General features: G+C 58.0%; 1 protein-coding gene across 2 annotated transcripts; it reads left to right on the forward strand.

Annotated features, from left to right (window-relative positions):
* Positions 1-67: 67 nt before the first annotated feature.
* FGF17 (fibroblast growth factor 17) lies at positions 68-4,791 on the forward strand. 2 transcript variants are annotated; one of them, XM_021698952.1, is made up of 5 exons: positions 68-102; positions 269-305; positions 2,940-3,117; positions 3,334-3,440; positions 4,498-4,791. In XM_021698952.1, exons 1-5 carry the CDS (start codon positions 68-70, stop codon positions 4,789-4,791), a joined length of 651 nt encoding a protein of 216 aa, XP_021554627.1. The 2 variants fall into 2 exon arrangements, with proteins under 2 accessions (XP_021554627.1, XP_021554628.1); XM_021698953.1 differs by having other exon boundaries at positions 2,973-3,117.
* The last annotated feature ends 16,133 nt before the right edge of the window (positions 4,792-20,924 follow it).

Genomic DNA, 20,924 nt, shown 5'->3' on the forward strand with positions numbered 1-20,924 from the left:
GGACTGCCCATATCTGCTCCTGAGTTTGGGGGCAGGGGGGCAACCGCCCCAAGAAATCTCTCCGGCGATGGGAGCCACCCGCCTGCTGCCCAACCTCACTCTGTAAGTGTGCTCCCTCTCTGGACTGAAGTTTTGTCGCCATTTCCAGCCTGGGGCAGACCTAATCTTACCGGGACCCCACACGGAGGGGCTGGGGGGGGTGCCTGGTTGCTCGCCCTGGGTTGACGGCTGGCACCCACACCAGGGTCTGCCTTGTCTTCCCACACAGGTGCCTGCAGCTACTGATTCTCTGCTGTCAAACTCAGGTAGGCGGGCGCCCCCCCCCACCAGCTTTTCCCCATCTCCCCGCACCCCACCCAGCTGGGGTGGGTAGTCTCCTCTCGGCAGGTTCTGGTCTCCCCCTGGATACAGATGGTTTTTGAGGTTGGGGGGTTGGTGTCAGCCTTTGGAGGCGGGTAGAAGGGGCTAAGGCACATTTGGGGATTCACTGAGGTCTTTATCTGTCCTCCCTCCATGACCCTCCCTGTCCCTACTTGTCCTGGAGTCTCTGTTTCTCTCTCCTTATTGCCAAACGTGTTCCTCCCCCACCCAAGGCTAAATGCATGGGGCAGCCCAGGCTTGAGGGATGGAGTCTGGAGCGGTAGGTAGAGGGCAGAGGTGCTGGCTCAGGTGAGGCTTGTACTTGGAGGTACCTGAAAACACAGGTTTCCATGCAAAACCACTTGTGCGTTCCACTTACTACCCCACGCCCCCCAACACGGATGTCCTGGGGGGCCACTGTCCTGGGGGATTGAGTGGACAGTCAGAATGCCCAGCCAGGGCGGGGTGACTCCTTACCTACAGGGCAATGAGGTGAAGCCCAAAGAGGTGTTTTTGGGACAAGATTCAGGGTTTGCATCTCCACACTCCCCCCACCCTATGTCAGCGCCCCCCCCATGCACACCCCCCCACCCCAAGCCTCAGCCCCCTGTGCAAGGCTCGGTCCCTTTTTGTGATCCTCCATAAAAGTGCAGCTATTAAAATGCACTGGTCCAGAACTGCTCTGGGGAGAGATCGCTTGGCTTTCCCAGGCCGGAGGCCCGCTTCTCTTCATATCCAGTGGGGACTTTTTTTGAAGGTAAATGCCTTTTCTCTGGGAGAGGGAAAGGGGCTGCCTTTGAAGCAGTGGGGGGGTGGGAGAGAGAGAGACAACTCCCCCCCCTTTCCTTCCCCCTTTTGCTCTAGCCCCCGTTCCAGGCCTTTTGCTTCACACATCCAGGGAGAGCAAGAAGAAAGCCCCCAGCCTGGCCAGGAGGGGGCTGGGGGTGGGCCCAACCTGTTCTGGAAGGGGAATTAGCACAATGGTGAGGCTGGCCGGGGCGTTTATGGCCTGGCTGAGGCCCCATTCAGGACTCAGGGAAGGTGGCAAAGCTGTCCTTTCCCCCTTGAAGTGCCCCCTCACCCCCCTTGGAGGGGGGGCCGGCAGGCCGGACCATAGCCATGCTTGAGGGGCCGTCTGACAAGCAGCTGTCTGCAGCAGTGGAAGGGGAGGTCCCCCTGCAGCGGGAACATGAAAGGGACAGGCCAGGTCCCGCGGGGAGAGCGACTTGTGGGCTGTGGGGTTGTGGGGGGGGCGTGGGGCTGCTTTTGTGCAGGGCCTGAAGGGGGACAAGGAGAGGAGGGGGCTTCAGGGGGGCCCTCTCTGCTCCTGACCTGGAACAGACAGCCAGAAGAAGGCTGCCCGCCAAGAGGGGCGGAGGGCCTGAACCTGGGCCAGGAGGCTGGGGGCTGGGGACAGGCCGGACCTCACCGAGGGTCCTGGGCCAGCCAGACCCCACTCCCTGGCAGGGAGGCAGGCCCCCACCCCAAATTCCAGGGTGGGGTGCGGGTCGCACTTCGCTGCTCTGAGTCTCCAGACCCTGCTCTCATAGGCAAGGGGGGTTCTGGCGGCACTCCTGGCCAGTGGCTGAGCTGGAGTCGGAAATGAGCAGTGACACACACGAAGGGTTAACCCTGAGCGGGTTACAGGGTCAGCCTGGAGCCGCTCACTCACTGCCCCTTTCCTCAAAGCTGATCCTTCCGGCTCCGGGCTCCTCCCTCTACAACAGAGTGGCCTCTGACAGATGCTGATCTGGGTCCAGGTCTGTCTCAGTGGTTGTGACTGGGCCTGGGATAAAGGTGGCCTTAGGGATCTGGGGCAGAGAGAGTCTGGCCAGCAGGATCGGGTGGAGAGAGAAACATTTGAGCCTAGGGTTGAAGCTGTCACCAGCAGCTGCCACTGAGAAATGGCATCAGGTTTGCACCTTACTGGAGAGGGAGGACAGGAAGTGGTCTGTTTTTCTCCCACTCGGTGTTGCAGATAGGTAAGGAGAGACTGGGCCTGGGGCGGTACTCGGCCAGGCTTGGCAGCGCGCACGGTGGAACCCGGGGAGCAGGCAGCAGGCTGCAACATCGCCCCCACTGGCCACGAGCCTGTTACATCGTGGCACAGGCAGGCAGGCGCCTCCCGGGGGCGCCCCTGGGCCACCACCCCTAGCGCCTCCTCCTGCTGCGGCCTCCACCTCCCTCACCCCTAGAGGAGGGAGGAACACTGACCCGGGGCCTGGCGTCTCTGAGAGCCCTGAGCACCCAGGGGCAGGGGCAGGGGAGGCGGGCAGGAGCTCGGGATTCCACAGTTCGCGCTGAAATTGGGTTCCTTCTAGCAACCAGAGTCACGATTCCAGGTCGGCACTAGATCACCAGGTGTCCCCCAAGCCTGGCAGATAGAGAGCCCAGAGGTCACGACTGGCTCACCCACTGGCCTGGGAGGATCATATGTCCCCTTGCCCTGCACCTCTGCTTCCCAGGACCAATGGGCCTGCCCGCATCACACTCACCTCCACACCCCGCTCCCCTGGATGGACCAGTGGTGGTGTCACCCAAAGCAAATTGACACTATTTTTCCCTTGGTAACCGCAAAGGGGGAGAATCACCCGTCTCCTAATTTTAACCAGTACGTGAGGGACCAGGGCGCCATGACCGACCAGCTGAGCCGGCGGCAGATTCGCGAGTACCAGCTCTACAGCCGGACCAGTGGCAAGCACGTGCAGGTCACCGGGCGTCGCATCTCTGCCACCGCGGAGGACGGCAACAAGTTCGGTGAGACCCAGCCCTCGTCAGAGGCCACTCACACCCCTGGCCTGCCTAACCTGGTCTCTCCCCAGATCCTGTGCCAGGGCAGGGGCCCAAGTGTGAGAGCCTCCCGGTGCCCCCCCGCCCAAGCTTGGAGGTCAGGCTGGTTGGGGAGCCCCCTGCCACACCCCTGAGCCGGGAACCCCCATGGACAGAAGTCTTTCTCCCCCTTCCCCATCACAGCCAAACTCATAGTGGAGACGGACACCTTTGGAAGCCGCGTGCGCATCAAGGGTGCCGAGAGTGAGAAATACATCTGCATGAACAAGAGGGGCAAGCTCATCGGAAAGGTGAGACCTGGAAGGAGGGCGAGTGGATGAATGAACCAATCTTACTGCCTGCCCCACAGCACCCCACTCCCCTCTACTGGGCCCAAGCCAGGACTACTTCTACTCACACCCCAACACTCAGCCACTCTCTGGTTTCTCCATTTAAATGAGTCCCTGTGGGTCTAGAAGCCCTCAGAACACTTAGTGATCCATAAGTCTCTTCGGCTCTGATTTCCGGGCTATGTCCCAACATCAATCAGTCAGGATTTTAGCACCTACATGAGATTGCAGCCTTCATGTTGAGGGTTAAGTGCTGATCGGGGCTGAGAGTGGGCACTCATACACGGCCACAAGCTCCCCCAAGGTCAGTGGGGTCCCCAGAATCCCTCCAGGAAGATGCACACTGCCTACAAAACTGCCTGCTAGTGTAACCTCTCCACAATGGCAGGCCCAGCACTGTTGTGTAGGGAGAATTCCATTTCCTTTAGCATTTGTCAATCCTGGCTTCTGATTCTGGCTGTTCTTACCACATATTTGCTGATTTCAGTCAAGCCTCAGGCTTCTCGTCTATAAAAATGGGCATAGGGTCAAGGCTATGGATAAGGTCAAATGGGGGCTGTGTGGTTCCTGACATTGTCTTTATTCTGTAAACATTTGCCCCTTCTTTTCATTAGAGGCTGTTGCCCCCTTTTCCTCCACCCAGCAGTTACCATTCGCCCACACTGAGGAGTGTTCTCATGTGCTGAGTACCCACTGAGTACGCACTGCAGAATAATCTGGATCTTTATGCCACGTCTGGGGAAACAGGCTCGGCATGGCTAAACACCCTTCTCAAGGTGTACAACTTGCAAATGACAAGCCTGTGTTTAAGTTCAGATCTGACTCCCAGCAAAACTTGTTCCTTTCTCCCACTTTTGCCTCTCCAACAAGGGCACCCGTCTCACCTCACCAGGCAGAAGTCCTTGGGCACGCAGCCCCCATCACTCCCTCCTTTGTCCTACAAAATAGGCCCAAAAGGCTGACAAGCCAGACAGGTTGGGTGGACAAACTCCCCTCCTCACCCTCCTTCCCTCCGCAGCCCAGCGGGAAGAGCAAAGACTGTGTGTTCACGGAGATTGTGCTGGAGAACAACTACACGGCCTTCCAGAATGCCCGGCACGAGGGATGGTTCATGGCCTTCACGAGGCAGGGCCGGCCCCGCCAGGCTTCTCGCAGCCGCCAGAACCAACGAGAGGCTCACTTCATCAAGCGCCTCTACCAGGGCCAGCTGCCCTTCCCCAACCACGGCGACAGGCAGAAGCAGTTCGAGTTCGTGGGCTCAGCCCCCACCCGCCGGACCAAGCGCACACGGAGGCCACAGCCCCTGACGTAGTCAGGGACACTGGGGGCAGCCGCCCCTCACCAGCCTTCCCATCCCCTTCCCTTCCTGATCCCAAGACTGGGCTGGGGTGGAGGGAGGGGAACCAGAGCCCCCAAGGAGGACCCTGAGGACCACCAAGCGTCAGAGCCTCCAGCCGGAAAGGGGCGGGACTGCCACAAACCAGGGCTGGGGCCTCAGGGCAGCCGCCCCAGACACCCCCCCCACCCCCCCACCCCCGCGCTGGAATAGGCCCCGGGGGTGGGGGTGGGGCAGACCCCCAGGCGGGGAACTGTAGTGTTCCCCTGGACGCAGGCTCCCTGAAACAGGTGGAAAGGGCAGCAGATTCAAGGCCTTGCAGACACTGTCAGGAACTCTGCTTGCGGAGACTTCCTCAGTCTACTTCCAGCCTCCAAATTCCTCCTGGCCAGACTGTAGGAAGGGACTTTTGTGTTTGTTTCAGGAAAAAAGAAAAAGGGAGCGGAAAAAAAAAAAAAAAAGAGGGATGGCCATTCTTCACATTCCACTACCCAGGCCTGCACCCCCATCCCCAATTTCGAGCCCCAGAATAAAACCATTTTCCTGCAAACGGGTTATCTGAAGGCGGGGTGGACAATCCAACTCCCAAATTGCGGGGTAACAAACTTGCCTCTCCGAGAGGCGCGGAGCAGAGCCCAGTGGCCCGGGGCCGGGCGTGGCCCGGCAGGTGGATGGGGCGGCGCTCGGGGCGCGGGGGACAGCGCCGCCCGCAGGGGAAGCGGGGCGTGGGTGGCCCGGGGAAGGCCCCGCACCTCCGCCCGGCGCGAGGCTGGCGGCCCGGGGCGGGCCCAGGCCCCGGGACCGGCGGGCGCTCCCCTCCCTCCGCGCGGGCTCCGGTTTCCTGGCTGGCACAGCGCGTCCCGTGCTACCTGTTGGGGCGAAGCAAACCCAAACCCTTGGGCGGGCGAGCCGCCGGGGCCGGGGCCGAGGCAGCAGGCCCGAGAGCCCGGCACGGCGCCCGGGCGGCCCGCGGACGCCGCAGCCTCCTCGCCGGTAGCCAGATTGCCGTTTTCCGGTGAGGAGGGGGGGCAGGGGGATGGGGGAGGAGGGCTCGGCCGAGCGGAAGGGGGAGTGAGGGCGAGAATGCGTCCTCTTGTTCCCCAGGTCTCCGCGGGGGGCGGGGGCGGGGGCGGGGGCCACACCTGAGGGGAAGTCGCAATTAGAGGCGGCGGGCCCGGCCGCGCGGCCCAGGGGGAGGGGGAGCCGCGGCGGGCGGAGGGGAACGGCGCCCCCCTCCCCCGCCCGGGCTTCTCGGGTGGGCTTTCCCAGACGCCTCCAGGTGTGCTTTTGGGGAGTGGAACTAAGAGGCCATAAAAACCGCCTCTTTCCTCCTCTGCGCTGGCTTTTAATCTTGTTGAGGGGAAAGCCCTTCTTAGCAGGGCTCCCCGCCCAAGCCCGCTCTTCTGTTGTTGGACCCCCAGCCTCAGTTTCCCTTTCCTCTGCTTTCTGGGAAGCTGTTGGAGGGAAGTATTATGGAGAGAGAGGAAAAAGGATGAATAGACCTCCCTTCTCCCCACTTTTCCCAAGAATGGCCTAAAAATAAGGACCGATTGGGAAGTTGGGGAGGAGCCTGGTTTAGTCAAAATGGGAGGTGGGTGAAGCAGCCGTCCAAGTCGGTGGAGGTTGGGGATCCCTCGCCTCTCCTTTGGTGAGGACTGGAGCAGTCTGACACCCCCAACTCTGAGCAATTTAGAAGGCACAGCCAAGAGGGAGGTCCCCCAGGCCCCAGGCCATTCTCCCCCAGCTTGTCATAATTGCTTTGCACCAGGTTGCCCCCGCCCCATCACAAAGAGCCTTAATCCTGGTGAAGACTGCAGGAGATGTGTTGGGGGTCGTTTTCTGGGGGTTGGGGGGTAGGGAGGGTGGTCCGGAGCCACAGCTGATAACTGGTGAGTTCAATGGGATTTTAAACACAGGGGCACCGCCCAGCAATTACCTGAGGACAAAGGGTTGGGGCCCCCAGGTGTGGAGGTCTGGACTTGGGGGGGCAGGGGTAGGAGACTGGGAAGGAGGTGTGTTGGGGAGGGGGGCTCTTACAATCCTGCTGATTTCCGCAGGAATTTAAGACATTCTTTAAAACTCTAGACTGCCTCCCCCAGCCGGGCTCTCAGACCCACCCCACCATCCCTGGCTGGGTTAGAGACAGCTTCAAAGGTGGACGGGGCCCTTTGTCTTGCCTCTGCTTTCTTCTCCGCCTTTCTCCCGCCCCTCCTCCCTCTCTTTGACCTCCCCAGCACGGACAGGCCTCTGGGGGCCGGCTCCAGAAAGCCCTCACTGTTTCCTTTCTTGCTTTCTGAGGTGAGACCTGGTGAGGGGGGGCTGAGAGTGGGCAGGGTGAGGGAGGAAGGCGGCCTCGGAGGTCTGTGCCATCTCAGAGTGCCTTGCCCCGCCCCGAGCCCCGAGCCTGGCACGTCTGACGCCTGCTGGTGGCCTTGGGTCTCTGGCTTGGCTCTCTGAACCTTCTTACCACACCTTTTCGTGCCTCTGCCAAGTCCAGGCTCCATACCCAGAGGGTGTCTTCATACTCTGGGGAAGTCTGTTCAGTTCGTTCGCCTAAACTGGGGCTGATTTCAAAGATGCTGAAAGGAAGAGGCCAAAGGAATGGATCTCTGAAAATGGGGTCTCAAGGGATTTAACATGGGTGGGGGAGGAAGAAGGTTTCCTTGAGGACCTCAGACCACTCCGCAGCTGGCTGCAGCAACCCTGGCTGCCTCTGTGTGCCGGAAGGTTCTAAGCAAGTGTGCAGATGGGGGTGGACACCGTGGGGGAAGACTTGGGGCAAGATGAGCGCATCCCTCTCCGGGAGGATGTGACAAAGTGGAGGGAGGCGGCAGCAGGTGTCTCAGATCCTGTGCTGGTTAGGATTACCAAGACCTCCAGCTAAGAATAGCCTGCGTATTGATCTCCCCTCCGCTGTCCTGTCCTCCAACAGCCAGATGAGGCAGAGGGGGAAATCCACTCACTTTCTAGTCCCTGCAAGCTGGCTTCTATTAAAGTCACTCTACTGAGCCCTGTCCCTCATACTTCAGTGGCCAGTGAGCTCCCTGGCTTCAGACCTGGGCGTCCCCAGCCTCACAGCCCTGGACTCCATGAAGGACCACCCCTTTTTGAAGCTCTGTCCTACCTCTTCATTCTCTGTTGCTGGGACCCTTCTCTTCCCTGGCTCCTCTTCATAGAAACATTCCCTAAGATTTCTGCCTTTCTCTTCTCGCCTTGTTCTTCCTGCTGCGTCTCTCCTAGCAATGCAGCACGTCAGCTGTCACCCCCTTGCACACCACTGCTTTCTCTCCCACACTCAGAAACTCTGCACCGCTGCCAGACCTCGCTGGGGTCTGTCTCAGTTAGTACAGTAGCTTTCCAAGTCATGTCTCTGCCTCCCGACACCCCTACCCCCTCCAGGATATCACACGGTTCGCTCACCCTACCCCACCCTAACCCACAGCTCTGCTCGCGTTATGGGATCACCAGTGGACTCCTTAGCTCCTGTACAATCCCGCCCAGCCTTCCTTCCCAGCCCTGTCCCTACAAGTCCCCTCCAGGAGCTCTGGCAAGACAGCAGCCCTTGCCGTCCGGCCAGCACCCTGTGCCCATCTTTGATCGTGAGGTTCCTACTGTCCAGCACGCCTTCCTCCAGAACGCTCACACGCCCAGACTGCTGCTGTCTCCTCTGCTTTGTAGACTTGCCTCCTCTCTTGGGCTAGCGGTCATCTCCGGTGCCCTGGGGCTCTCTGGCCACCCACTTGCCCTTGCCTTATGCACACATCACTGTACTTATTCGTGCTTGTGGGATGGTTGTGCTACAAAGCAAGTGCCTCAGATGTAGAAGTAGTCCGTCTTTGCCTCCCCCATAGTACCCAGCACAGGACGTTCCACAGAGTAAGTATTTATTGAGGGAATTAAACCAACTGAAGGTCCAGAAAGAAGTCCTTGGCCCAGGACCCTGCAGTCCCTCAAGATGGAGGCAGAATGAGAACCAGAATCCTGCCTCTACCTTCCATCCTTAGGTGGACTTGGACAGGGATGGGTCCTAAGCACTTAATCCACAGACTTATTTATTCCCTACAACGTACAAGCACTGTGCTAGCCCTTCAGTTAACAAAAAAGATGGACAAGATATTGTATCATCCCCTGTCAAGATCTCCAGACACTTGAAACTTAAGGACTTTCGGAAATCTCTCTCTCACACCTAAGAAGATAGCAAAGTGGCATTTGGTACATCCCAAAAGAGGAAAAAAGGAGATAGGAGCTATTGGAAATAAGGACACTAATGTGTACAGAACTCCAGAGATGTGCCAGGCAGCATGTGAGAAATACTCACGTATAACCCCTTATTCAGGGGGTAAGATTATTCCCATATCATGTGTGGGCGAGCTCAGACTCGGAGATATTAACTCATCCGTGGTCGCAGCTAGTGAGCATTACAGTCTAGATTCTTGCCTGTCTTCATCACCTGAGTGGGATGTTCTCCACTTCCAGCCAGGCATGGTGGGTTCCGGGATGGGAGAGTACATGGGGCCAGAGCATTGGGAAAGGCTGGTGTTTGCATGATCTTTAAGGATGAGCAGGATTTCAGGGGCTCTTGGGTGGCTCAGTCGGTTAAGTGTCTGACTCTTGATTTCGGCTCAGGTCATGATCTCAGGGTCTTGAGATCCGCATCAGGCTCCAAGCTTAGTGGGGAGTCTGCTTGAGATTCTCTCTCTCTCCCTCTGCCCCTCCCCCCACCTCTAAACAAATAAAAGAATGAGCAGGATTCCAGTCCGCAGACAAGAATTGCAAGGGAAAATACTAAGAGGGAAAACAGCATGAGAAAAAAGGCTTTGAGGCAGGAAGCTGTGAGGCGTGTTCAGGGGAAGTTGAGCAGTCCATGGGTTTGGCTAGAATTGTAAGTTTGCCTGGAGAAGTGGCAGGAAAAGATTGGGCCACACTAGGGAAAGTTTTGCGGTAGCAGGAGCTTTGAGAAGGAGAGTGATCATGCAGTTGTGGGTTGGGGTCTGGGGGAGAGGCTGGTCTTGTGGCAGCATGCTGGGAGCTAAGGCTCTAGGGTCCCCGAGACAGAGGGTCCAGTGTACAGAGGTGGGGGGGGGGTACGTGACTTCTAAACTCTTGAGAAAGGGTCACTTCTAGGCCCTCATCCTTCCTTTTATTCCTGTGGCCCAGTTGTCACCTTTCCCTTCTCCTTAGGTGCCTAGGTACCCTTAGTCACCCTCCCCAGGAGTTAATGTTTAGACGGCCCAGGCATAGGGGGAGAGTCCCTGGTGCTCCCAGTCCCAGCAGGTTGGTGCATGGGGCGGGGCGAGGGGCAATGGAGTGAGACCAAGAAAAGAGAAGCCCATTGCACAGGCCTTGCGGAGGGGGCTGGCGGCGGGGCCAGAGTCCAGTCAGGACATCTGGCACCCGTGATCTTGCTGCAGAAAGGAGCCAAGAGCTAGGTGTGTGGGGCCCGGGACTGCCTGCCTGAGAGGGGCAGAAGTTCCAGCCCCTATTGTGGACGCAAGGGGCCATCCTCAAGGCCTCAAGGCACTTCTGAGCTTACAGGTACGTTAGTCCCCTCAGCAGCTGGGTATGGCCAAGAGGTGCCCAGGAAGCCTACCCTGGGGCCTGGACAATAGGCACTGGTGTTCAGTGTTGCCTGCTTCTGGGGGAAACTTTTTGCCTCCCCTCTCATCCCAGTCTGAAGGGGAGACAGGCAAGCGACAGGGGAGGATGGTCCACAGGCCCTGAGGAGTCTGGGGCCTTCTCAGGGGGAAGGGGCTGGTGGGCAGAGCAAGTCTCACTGTCAGGCAAGACCAGAGGGGAAGTAGAGGTGGAGCATGGCAGGTGAGAGAAGGGTCTCCTGGCCTGGTTGTGCCCTCGCCGTGGGCACCGACACACATGCACACGCACACGCGCGTGCACACACATGCACACACACACACACACCCCGGGATCCCTCTCAGTAAGGAATGACCTTGACAGCTACCATGCCTCAGGCCGACAGAGGGAGCCTTAACTCTGCACTCTGCAGTCGCCTTGGTTCCAGGGTGGGCTGGTGGCAGACTCTTCCTGCACAAGGTGGCTCTCCCACCCCGTGGAAGGACATTCCTCTAGAGTGGGGGGCAGTGGGAATGGGCTTTTGCAGGATTGGAAGACTCTCCTCTTGGTCAAGGGGAATGAGAGGGTTCAGGACTAGGAGGATGTGCTCAGAGACAGCTGAGGTCAGGTGGGGGGCAGACTTCTGGGCCCACAACCCCGTGTCCACCCCAGCCATGCTCAGGGCCTTGCCTTCCTGCTGGAAGCCACCCTCTGACCCTTCAACAGAGGTCATCCCTCCCTGTTCCTATCGCTCTTCCCCTACTGTACACTAAGCTTTCTGGAATGGGGGACACTGCCCAGTGCTGCCTCCGTCTGCAAGGCCGTCCTGCTCTCTGGCCCTAAATTAGGGCTGTCCTGAGGCCGCCCCGGGAGCCAACCCCAGAGCCTCATGGAAGGGGGTAGGGGAGACTCAGGGGGAGCCCTGGCCCCTGCAGCTCCCCCACCCCCACCCCAGCACCGAGCAGACCTGAGGCTGCCTCCCTCCATCCCTGAAGAGGCAGGGGGAGCCACAGCCGCCTCCTCCCCCCTCCCTGCTGCCGCCACGGCTGAGCCGGCAGGTTGTCTTGGCAACGGGAGGCGGAGAGGAGATGCGCCGAGGGATGGAGGTGTATGTCACCGAGGAAGCTGCCGGGCTCCTGCCCCACGCCCCAGGCCCCTGAAGGTACCGGAGAGCCCTCCCTTCCCCCTCCCCCTCCCCCTGCCCTTTCCCCTGGCTTCCCCCACTCCGTCCGACGACGACGTGCTTGTTTCGCAGAGGAGAATGCTCCCCTCCTCCCGGCCCAGAGACTCCTACCCATTCCTCATGAGCCACCTCATTCCAGGCCCCTGTCCACAACTGTCCTTCCCCGCAACAGCTCATTCCAACCCGACCTCTGGTCACCCTTGCACCGGAAGACAAAACTCCTGGGGTGGGGCCTGGGGGCGGGGTGGCAAGTGGGAAAATCAGGGGCCCTAACGGGCTGCGGTGGAAAAGCACCTGGTGCTCGGTGTGCCGGAAGGCTGGCAGGAGGCTGCCCACAGCCGAGCCGGCGGGGCCCCGGGCAGTGAGGGTGGGCTTGCAGGGAGGAAAGCAGAGACCAGGGCTGGTTTCCCAGAAAGGCCTGGGTCCCCCTCCTCCAAAGCTGTGGCCCCTCCTGCCACATCAAAAGTACACCCCCTCCTGCATCATGTCCTGACCTTTTTTTCCTAGTTAAAGGTTTCTTTCCCCACCCCCAGGCTTTCTGGTTCCTTCCTACTGGGCCCTCTCCCCAGCCAGTCCCCAGCAGCTAAGCCTGAATTCTTTCTACTCTTCCTCAGCCACTCAGCTGCCTGCCTTCTTCATTTCTCCTTTCTCGCTGGAGCCCATCCTTCAGAATTCATTCTTCTCTGTCTTCCACTACCCCACACATCCCTCCATTCCTGTCCCTATCTGTGCCCTCCCGTCCTCTTTTCTTTGAGAAAGAGGTCCAAGGCACGCTCTCACCTGTCCCCCTCAAGCCCCTTACCCTGTGATTTTCCATTTGGATGCCCCAGAGCCCCCTCCCCACATTCTAGATTTCCCCAAGGACAGCTCATACCATCAGCTGACCGGCTGTGGGCAGCAGTTACCAGGGCAACAACAAGGGCTGCCTAGGTAGGCAAGTCTGCTGTGAGGTGGAAGGAGACTGGGGCCACGGCCAGGGTCAGCCAGCTGGGCTCCCTCCCCTGCCCCCCAGGGGTCTCAAATGAACCAGGCTCTGCGCTGAGCTCAGAGAGAACCAATGGGCCAATGGCAGGGTCCTGGAGTGGTGAGGGTTTTCCCATTCAGGGAAGGCACATCCTGTAGTTCTGTGCTGGGACCTTGGCATCACCTGGCAGGAAATTGCCTTCTGATGCAGCTGCCCTGGTGAAAGACGGGGTCCTTCTCACAGTTCCCAGGGGATCCAGGGTACCAAAGGACAAGCCCAGTCTCCCATGCTAAGGACCGGGTTTCTCAGATCCTCCCATTCAGGCCTCCCCAGGAGGGGGTGAATCCTTCCTTGGGTGACCAATTCTGGCATTTTGCCCTCTCCGTGCCCCTGAGCATCTGTGCCTTTTAGCACCCCAGGGAGGCAGGGCCCCCAGAGGCCTGCGTTGCTGCTTTTAGGTGATGAGTAGGAGATGCAGGTGCTGGGAGGAGCCAGGTGTTGTCACCCCTCGGTTATCAGTAGAGCCCCCTTTTGCCTCCACCCCAACTCAAACCCTGGCTGTTTCTGCGGAGGCTTGAGGGGCTGTGTGTGTGTATGTGTGCGTGTGAGCGAGCATGAGTGTTACAGGGTTGGGGCCATGGGAGAGGGAAAAAGGCCAGCAGCTCGCCGAGTCTGCTTCCGATTCCGCTTCGTCATGATGCCCGGTTAATGCTCCTCTTGTTTGAGACGGATTGAGCTGCAGCGAGTGATCGAGGTGGAAGAGCAGACAGACACACACAGACACAGACGCACGCCCTCGGGCCGGCCACACGCTATCAGCGGGGGGGGGGGAGGTTCGGGGAGGGGGGAGGGAGGGGGCAGGGCCCGCCCCGCCAGACGCAGGCTCCAAGCGCCAGCTCGTGGAGAAGCAGGGTGGGGACGAGGGGGTGGGGGCCCAGAGCGTAGGTCCCCTCCTGTGCCCCCCCCCCCCCCCCCCCCCCCCCCCCACCTACCCCAAGCCGGCGTTTTTCCTGTTATTTGTGCTCTGGGAAAGCACGGCTGGGTTCCTGGAAGAGACGCCTATTACCTTGGCTCTTGAGAAAAAGCGGCAGCCCTGGGACCCGGGCCGGCGCCTGCCCGCCCCGGCCTTGGGGCCTCAGAGCGTCTGGGCCCCACTGTCTGGGAAGAGGTAGGTGGCAAGGTCTCCCACCTCTCTTCCCCTCTGTGGGCACTTTGGGCTCTGGGTGGTGGCAGGGATCCTCCGGGGAGGGGGTCAGCTGTGGCCCCTGTTCAGTGGGAGAATGGTCGTGCGTGGCCAGACCCTGGGACTAGCTGGGTTTGATCTCCTCAAACCTGATTTGAGAAAGAGGGTCGGGGTGTTTTATACTGTCACCCAGTACCCCCTTCACCTAGCTGTGCTGGGCAGAAGTCCAAGCGATGGGATGAGGGGGACAGGGGTGGGCAGGGGAGCTGTTCTTTCTTTGCTGAATAACAGGGAGCGCGTAGGGAGGAGAGAGGAAGGGGTTGCCAGTCTCCCTCCCAGTGTGCCACAGATCTTGAGAGGGGAGCCGGACACACAGACACCTGAATGCTGGTGGTGATGGGTGTGCTCCCTGTGGGGAGGTACCTGGGGAGCCCCTTTCTCGCCCTTGGCTGGCCAGGCTGCGGTGAGAGCCGAACGCAGACTGAGGTTGGGTGGCAGGGCGTGGCCGCAGGCCTGACCCCCTGCCGGAGTGCTTGAAGGGGCTCGGGCTGAGCAGACCTTCAGGCCCCGAAGGATCCAGAGGCACCCTTTTGCTAGTTATGCCCCTTCCTGGGCAGATGCGCCTGGTGTTTCCCTCCCGGGGGACGGTGTTGCCAGGGTTTGAGAGTCAGGGGAGCAGGGGCAGGTGTAAGAGAAGGAAGGCAGTCAGGCCTTGGGAATGGGGGAGCAGGAATGCTCCCGGGGAATGGGTAAATGGGGGGCACTGTGTTCCGGTACACGTGCACAGCTTAGAGAGGGGGTGTCAGCACGTGACGCGGGTGATTGTGAGCATGGAGAACGGCTGCCGGGGAGGCTCAGTGCGTGGGGGTGAGGGGGCGTCAGTGGCACCGTGTGTCACTGTGGGGGCCCTGCCGGGAGAGTGGGGGCGTGATCTTGCAAGCAGGGTGCATGGGTTCTGCAACTGTGTTTCAGTGTGGGCTCCTGCGTGTGTGGGTGAAGTCCACACAGTGTGGAGCTGCGTCCGCGTGTGAGCCGCCGTGCTGCTGGCCTCTCCATATGCTGAACACTTGAGTCATACTGTTCACGTCGTAGTGCAGGTCTGTAGGGATTCCTCTTTTGGAGCTCACGTGTGTGTGTGTGTGTGTGTGTGTGTGTGTGTGTGTGTGTAGACACCAGAATAGTGATATCCCCAGAATTCAGAAGCTGAATTTGGGACACAAGACCCTTGTGTCTTCCCTCTCAATCCAGCTTGTGTAAGTGACAGCATAACGAACCAGCCGGACCGGCTATAAATAGAGACCAGAGCAGGAACATGCTGAGGACCACGCAAGCCTGAGGGGTTGGGGGGAACTCAGAAAGAGAGGCCTCTTCAGAGGGAAGGCAGAGAGAAAGGCTACAGAGACCCGAGAGTGATCTAGGAGAAACTGGATGAAAAGATGCATATTTGTGTGAGGTAGGAGGAATGGAAGGGGGTGCCTGGGCCCAGGCCTGCTGCCATCAGGGACAAAGACCAGGCAGGGCCTTGAGCAGGGGGGTTCTCAGACCGGGACCCAGATTCGGGGGCCAACCTGCCCCTGCCTGGGGCTCCATCAGAGCGTGAGAGGGTGCTGTATAGTGCTGGTATTAGAAGAACCCCAGCCCTCGTCCTAGCAGATGGAGCAGGGCTTTAAAAATGGGGATGGGGAGGAGGAAAGGAGAAAAGCGGAGAGAGGGTACAGGCTTTGGGGGTGCTCCACGAACCCCGGCGCCAAGCTAGGAGCCCTCCCCTGCTCTCGCACGCCCTTTCGGGGCAAGCGTGGGTGCCCCCTACACACACACACACACACACACCCTCAGGCCTCCCCTGCTGCTGCTGGTCTGCCCCTGCCCGCCCTTCCCCACTCCACCCTGGGATGGGATGCTGTTTTGGGAACTGGTGACCTAGCTGGATCCTGCCTTTATTTCTGGCATTGAATTGTTGCCACAGTAACTGTGGGGGTGGGGCCGGGAGCAGGACAGTGTGAAAGGGAAACAGAGCCAAGGGAGGAGAGATGAAGAAAGAGAAGAAAAGGGGAATGGAAAGCAGAAAGAGTGGAGAAGGAGCAGGGAGGGGGCAAGGCAGGTGGTCCCACTGTGAGTGAAACTAGAGAAAAGGGAGAGGGGCAAAGTTCCTGCTCACCCTGACCTCAGCCCACTTGGACAGCTCGTTTGCCTCATTTCACAACTCGCTTACTGTCTGCACCACCAGCGTCCAGCCTGGCCTGACCCTGCCCAGGGGCACAAAACCTCCCTGCTCCTTGTCCACAGGCGAGGCCGGGGAGCAGGAATCTGGGTGGCTCCATCATGTAAGGTTAGCCAAGGCCCAAGTTCAGATGGAAGTGGGATCTTCGGGGACCCACTGAGAAGTGTCCATTGGCTTTGACCTGAGACGGGTCTGGGTAGGAATTCCAGCCTGACTTCTATTTGGGTGGCCATTGGCATGTCCACCTCTCCGCTGTAGTTCCTCATCTCTAAATGGGGAGGGCGCTGCCTGCGTGAAGGGCAGAGGGGATGCGTGCACGTCCCTGGCACAGTGGCTGGCCCAGCGCGAGCGCTGGTTGGCTTAGGACTTAGGACGGGAGGCCCCCAGCTGTGGTTCTGCCCCTTGAGCCTTCTTCGTTTCCCCGTCCAGGGAGGAGCCAGTTGGGATGGGCGCTCGGGGTTTATCACCCCCCAGCCCGAAGCCCAGAGGTTCTGGTCGCTGCGGAGAGGCAGATGCCAGGCGGGCCGCGAGAGGCGGGGCTGGGCTGGTGGCCCCTGATAAGGTGCGGCTGCGCCCCGGGAGGGCGGGGCACAGATGGACGAGTGAGGAGCACCCCCATCCCAGGGGAGTGAGCAGCTGGGAGGTCCTCTCCACCACCTGGGCTTGCCTGCCTCCACCGCCTTTCTTTCCCTTTCCTTCCATCCCGCCCTCCCTTCCTGCTGCAGCCTGCCCTCTTGGTCTCTGTCCACCGGAGGCTGCTGGGATGGGGGCAGCGCATTGTGCCTGTGTGACACGGCCGGGTGTGTCCAGAGGGGAGAGAAGGTCAGGACTGGGGGAGGGGGACGGTGGGTGTTGACTTGAGAGGGAGGGGGCGTGGGGGGGGGGGGCCGCTCAGGGGGGGAGTAAGCAGTTGCCTGCATGCTGGGATTTGAGAGAAGCCAAGAAAACCCTCTTTCCCTCCCCCTCTCCTTCCTCTCTCCCTCTCCCTCCTGAGAGAGAGAGAGAGGACACTCCACCCCACACATTTTTCCTTAAAATTTCACCGGTAAGACCTTCACTTCTTAAGGCGAGCCCCAACTTAAAATGCCGTGCCCTGGAAGGTAAGCGATCAGCTGGCTGGCGTGCGCTCTACCACACTGGGCACTGGCAAGCCAGCCCTGGTGGAGTGTGGCCCCAGGGAAGGGAGACGCTGAGGCTCAGCGGGGAGACCCAGCCCAGGGGACGGGCACGGGCTTGCAGACCGCCCTGGATAGGAAGGGTCTGGGGAACAGAGCAGAGACATCATTATTTCAGATCACATTTCTGAGTGGCCATGCCTGAAGGCAGTGTTGGTGCACATGTGAGTGTGGGTTCAGGGCATGATTGTGCCCCTCTGTGACTTGGCTCATCGTGGACCCTTCCCCTCCCTCCTTGCCTGGGCGAGTACCTCTCTGATTATACAGTCATCGCCTCACTCAGTACCCCCCACCCCCCCTCCCCACACACACACTGGTGTTCAAGGGGAGGGTGCCAAGGCCACCACCAGGCTCAGCCTGAGGCTCCAGAACACATTGAAACTCTCTTCTCCCTGGTGGCTCAGCCATCCTCACTCCCCACCAGTCCTCTTCTACTCTCTTCAGCCTCTGTCCCACCAACCTTAAGATCTGCATATGGCCTTCCCTGTCACTTTTCCCGGGAAAATAAGGGCCTGGCCTAGGCTACAGGGCCCTGTGTTGTGGATACCAACTTTCCCTTTCCTGTCCTTCAGGGAAGCCCAAGTTTTCCTTCCAAAGCCAGCCCTCCACTTGGGCCTGGACCGCATCCCTCCCCCTGCAGGGACCCTATATCCTCTCCACTCTTCCCTCCCCAGTGCCTACAAAGGAGTTCCAGTCTCCCCTTTCCTTAAACACCTTCAGCCAATCTGGCCTCCTCCAAAGCCACTCTCCAACCCCCTCCGGCCCTTCTGTCCCACTCCCCTGCCTGTGTCCTAGCCAGGCCTGCCCTGACAAGGAGGCCTCACTTTTCCTCTGGAAATGCTCCTGGAGGCCACTGACATGGAAAGCCATACTCCCTCTAGCACTTCTCTCCTCTGGCCACAGACTCTTGGCTTCATGACTTTTCCTCAGCCCTTCCCTCCCACCCTCGCTCTCCATACTTACTGCACTCAGGTGCACTAGATACACCCCCTGCCCCCAAGGAGCAAGCCATCTCCTTTTCCTGGTCCCTTTCATGCCATCTGTGATGATTTTTCTTCTAGTCCCCTAGGTGTTTCCTAGGATGCTGGTTTTGAACCTCTTTCTCCCTTGGCAACCTCATATGCCGACTACCACCTCTAGTTAGATGACTCCTAAATCTCTTTCCAGCCTACCCCTCCCTCAACCTTTGGTTCCTCTTGGACATTCCACCTGCTCATCAACTGTACCCACCTCCACCTCAAGCAGGCATCAAGTGAACTCACTGCTGCCCCTTCTTCTGTCTCTGAGTCAGCCACCTACCCCTGCCCTGGGGGGCTCTCCAGATCGAGTCTGTTTGGCACATTTTGCCTCTAGGATCTCTACCGTTTGCCTCCTGTCCATCTTGGGCCATGCGCACAGGTCTAGGCCCTCACAAGCCCATGCTGGAACTATTCCTGTAGCTTCCAGGCTGGTATCTGTCCATGCTGCCCCTTCCTGTCCAGTCCCACCTCCCAGGCTGTAGCCACATTCATCATCCCAAAGTGCTGCTTGGATCTGTCTCTTCGTTGTTTGAAAAAAGTTTCTAAGCATTCTATGGACCCTGTTGCCCACAAAATGCAATCTAAATCCCCTGGTCTGGGTTGGAGGCCTCCATAATCTGACCCCCAACCTCTTGCCCAACACATAGCTCAACCTCATGAGCTCTACAATTTAGCCATATTTGCTGTTCCCTAGACAGACTCAGTGCTCCCCGTTCCCCCCCTCCCCCCCGCCGCCCCATGCCCCTACTTTTGCTCATGCTGCCTTCCTTCTCTTTCAAGAATCCATTCTTTAGTTTTTGCATGAACTCAAACTGGGCATTCAAGGCCTACTTCAAATACCTCCTCTAAGGAATCTTTTTTATTTTCCCTTCCCGACACGCCAGCAGAAATGGTTCCTCGTCCTGTGACCTCTCACAGCTCCTTCTGTTATCTTATCTGCTTTGCGTGGGAGTTATCTATATACATTTCTCATTTCTGCAGGGGCAGCTTGGCTCCCTTGCCTCATCTTTCTTTTCTCCATAAGACTTATCAGAGAATGTTGTCTGTGGTTATTGCAGAATAGGTGCTCAGGAAGTATTTGACGAACGGATGGATAAAGCAATATATGATTGGGTGGGTGGGTAGACGGTTGGTGGATGGATGGATGAGTGGATGAATGGAGGGATGGATGGATAGATGAATGGATGAATGGATGGATGGGTGGATGGGTGGATGGATAGGTGGGTAGATATATGGATGAATGAGTGTTTGGCTCTAAGGCTTAAGCCATGCATACAGCTAGTGTGACAATGGCTATTAACTCAGTAAAGATCAGGGGCGCCTGGGTGGCTCAGTCGGTTGAGCATCTGCCTTTGGCTCAGGTCATGATCCCAGGGTCCTGGAATCGAGTCCTGCATCGGGCTCCTTGCTCAGCGGGGAGCCTGCTTCTCCCTCTGCCTGCCACTCCCCCTGCTTGTGCTCTCTCTCTCTCTTTCTGACAAATAAATAAAATCTTAAAAAAAAAACCCAAAACATACAGTTAAGATCAGAGAGGAGTGAAAGAGAGCTAACAGCTCTTTGAATATGTATTAGAGTTTATGTTGATCCTCAGACACCTAGTTATAAAAGCATTACAAAGTGAGAGCTAAGAAGGCCGGAGAAGGATAAAGCTCTGGAATGGAGTCTTTCCATGGGCACCAAATACCTAGTGTGACTCTGACAGCAAGGGACTTGTCTTGGAGAAAGCTTGACTCTAGAATTCCAAGAAGACTTGAGAAATGTGGCAGATTTTAGTCTATCCCCACAATGCACCTGGCACAGTACTAGCTAGGCACTTTGAACCATGCCAGTGCTGAAGACACAGTCATTTTCAGCTCCATGACTCTGGACAACTTTTTAATCTCTTTGAGCCTCAGTCTTCTCATCTGTAAAATGGGTCTACCTTATAGGGATGTTGGAGGGGATGAAACATATCATCCTTTTAAACTGCTTATTAGGGGAGCCCAGCTGGCTCAGTTGGTGGAGCATGTGACTCTTGATCTTGGGGTTGTAGGTTCGAGCCCCATATTGGGGGTAGAGATTACTTAAAAATAAAATCTTAAAAAAAATAAAGTGCTATCAAAGTACCTAGCATGAGCATTCAAAAAATGATGGCAATTGCTTTGTTATTTTGCCCTCCAGAAGTTAGCACTCATTCTGGTTAGTGAAAAAAACATGTTCCTGTTTTAGGCAACATATAATCAAGGGCTAAGTTATATGGGTCTCTTTTTCAGTCCCACTGGAATTCAGAGAAGGGTGATCAGAAGGACTAGAATAGTAGGGGAGGCCTCCGAGAGGAGGAGGGTTAGGATGGACCCTGAAGGACAAGTGGGATCTGGGAGACAAGGAGGTGGACAGAGAATAATGGAAGGGCATGCGCAGAAGCAGGAAAGTGGGAGTGAGGGCTGCTCGTGCAGCAAGCGGGTGGTTTTGGTGGTGGAGAGAGGGTGAACCGAAGAATGGTCTGATACAAAGTAACAGATGATAAGATTGGGGGCACCAATGGCCTCAGTCTTTCATTACCCCCTGCGGTAAGGAATGGCTATGAAATAGACATCTAAGTTCATTAGTCCTTGAGGAAAAATAAATAATAATAGCTAACACTCAACATAGAATTTACAATGTTTTAAGCACTTTACCTGTTATAATTTATCTAATACTCAGAGTCTCGCCATGACATAATACTGTCTTCCATTTCACAGATGAGAAACGTAAGGCACAGAGAGAGTAAGTAACTTGCCCAAGGTCACACAGCTGCTGAGTAGCAGAGTCTAT

Source organism: Neomonachus schauinslandi, chromosome 2 (genome assembly GCF_002201575.2).
Source record: "Neomonachus schauinslandi chromosome 2, ASM220157v2, whole genome shotgun sequence".
NCBI classification, from domain to species: Eukaryota; Metazoa; Chordata; class Mammalia; order Carnivora; family Phocidae; genus Neomonachus; species Neomonachus schauinslandi.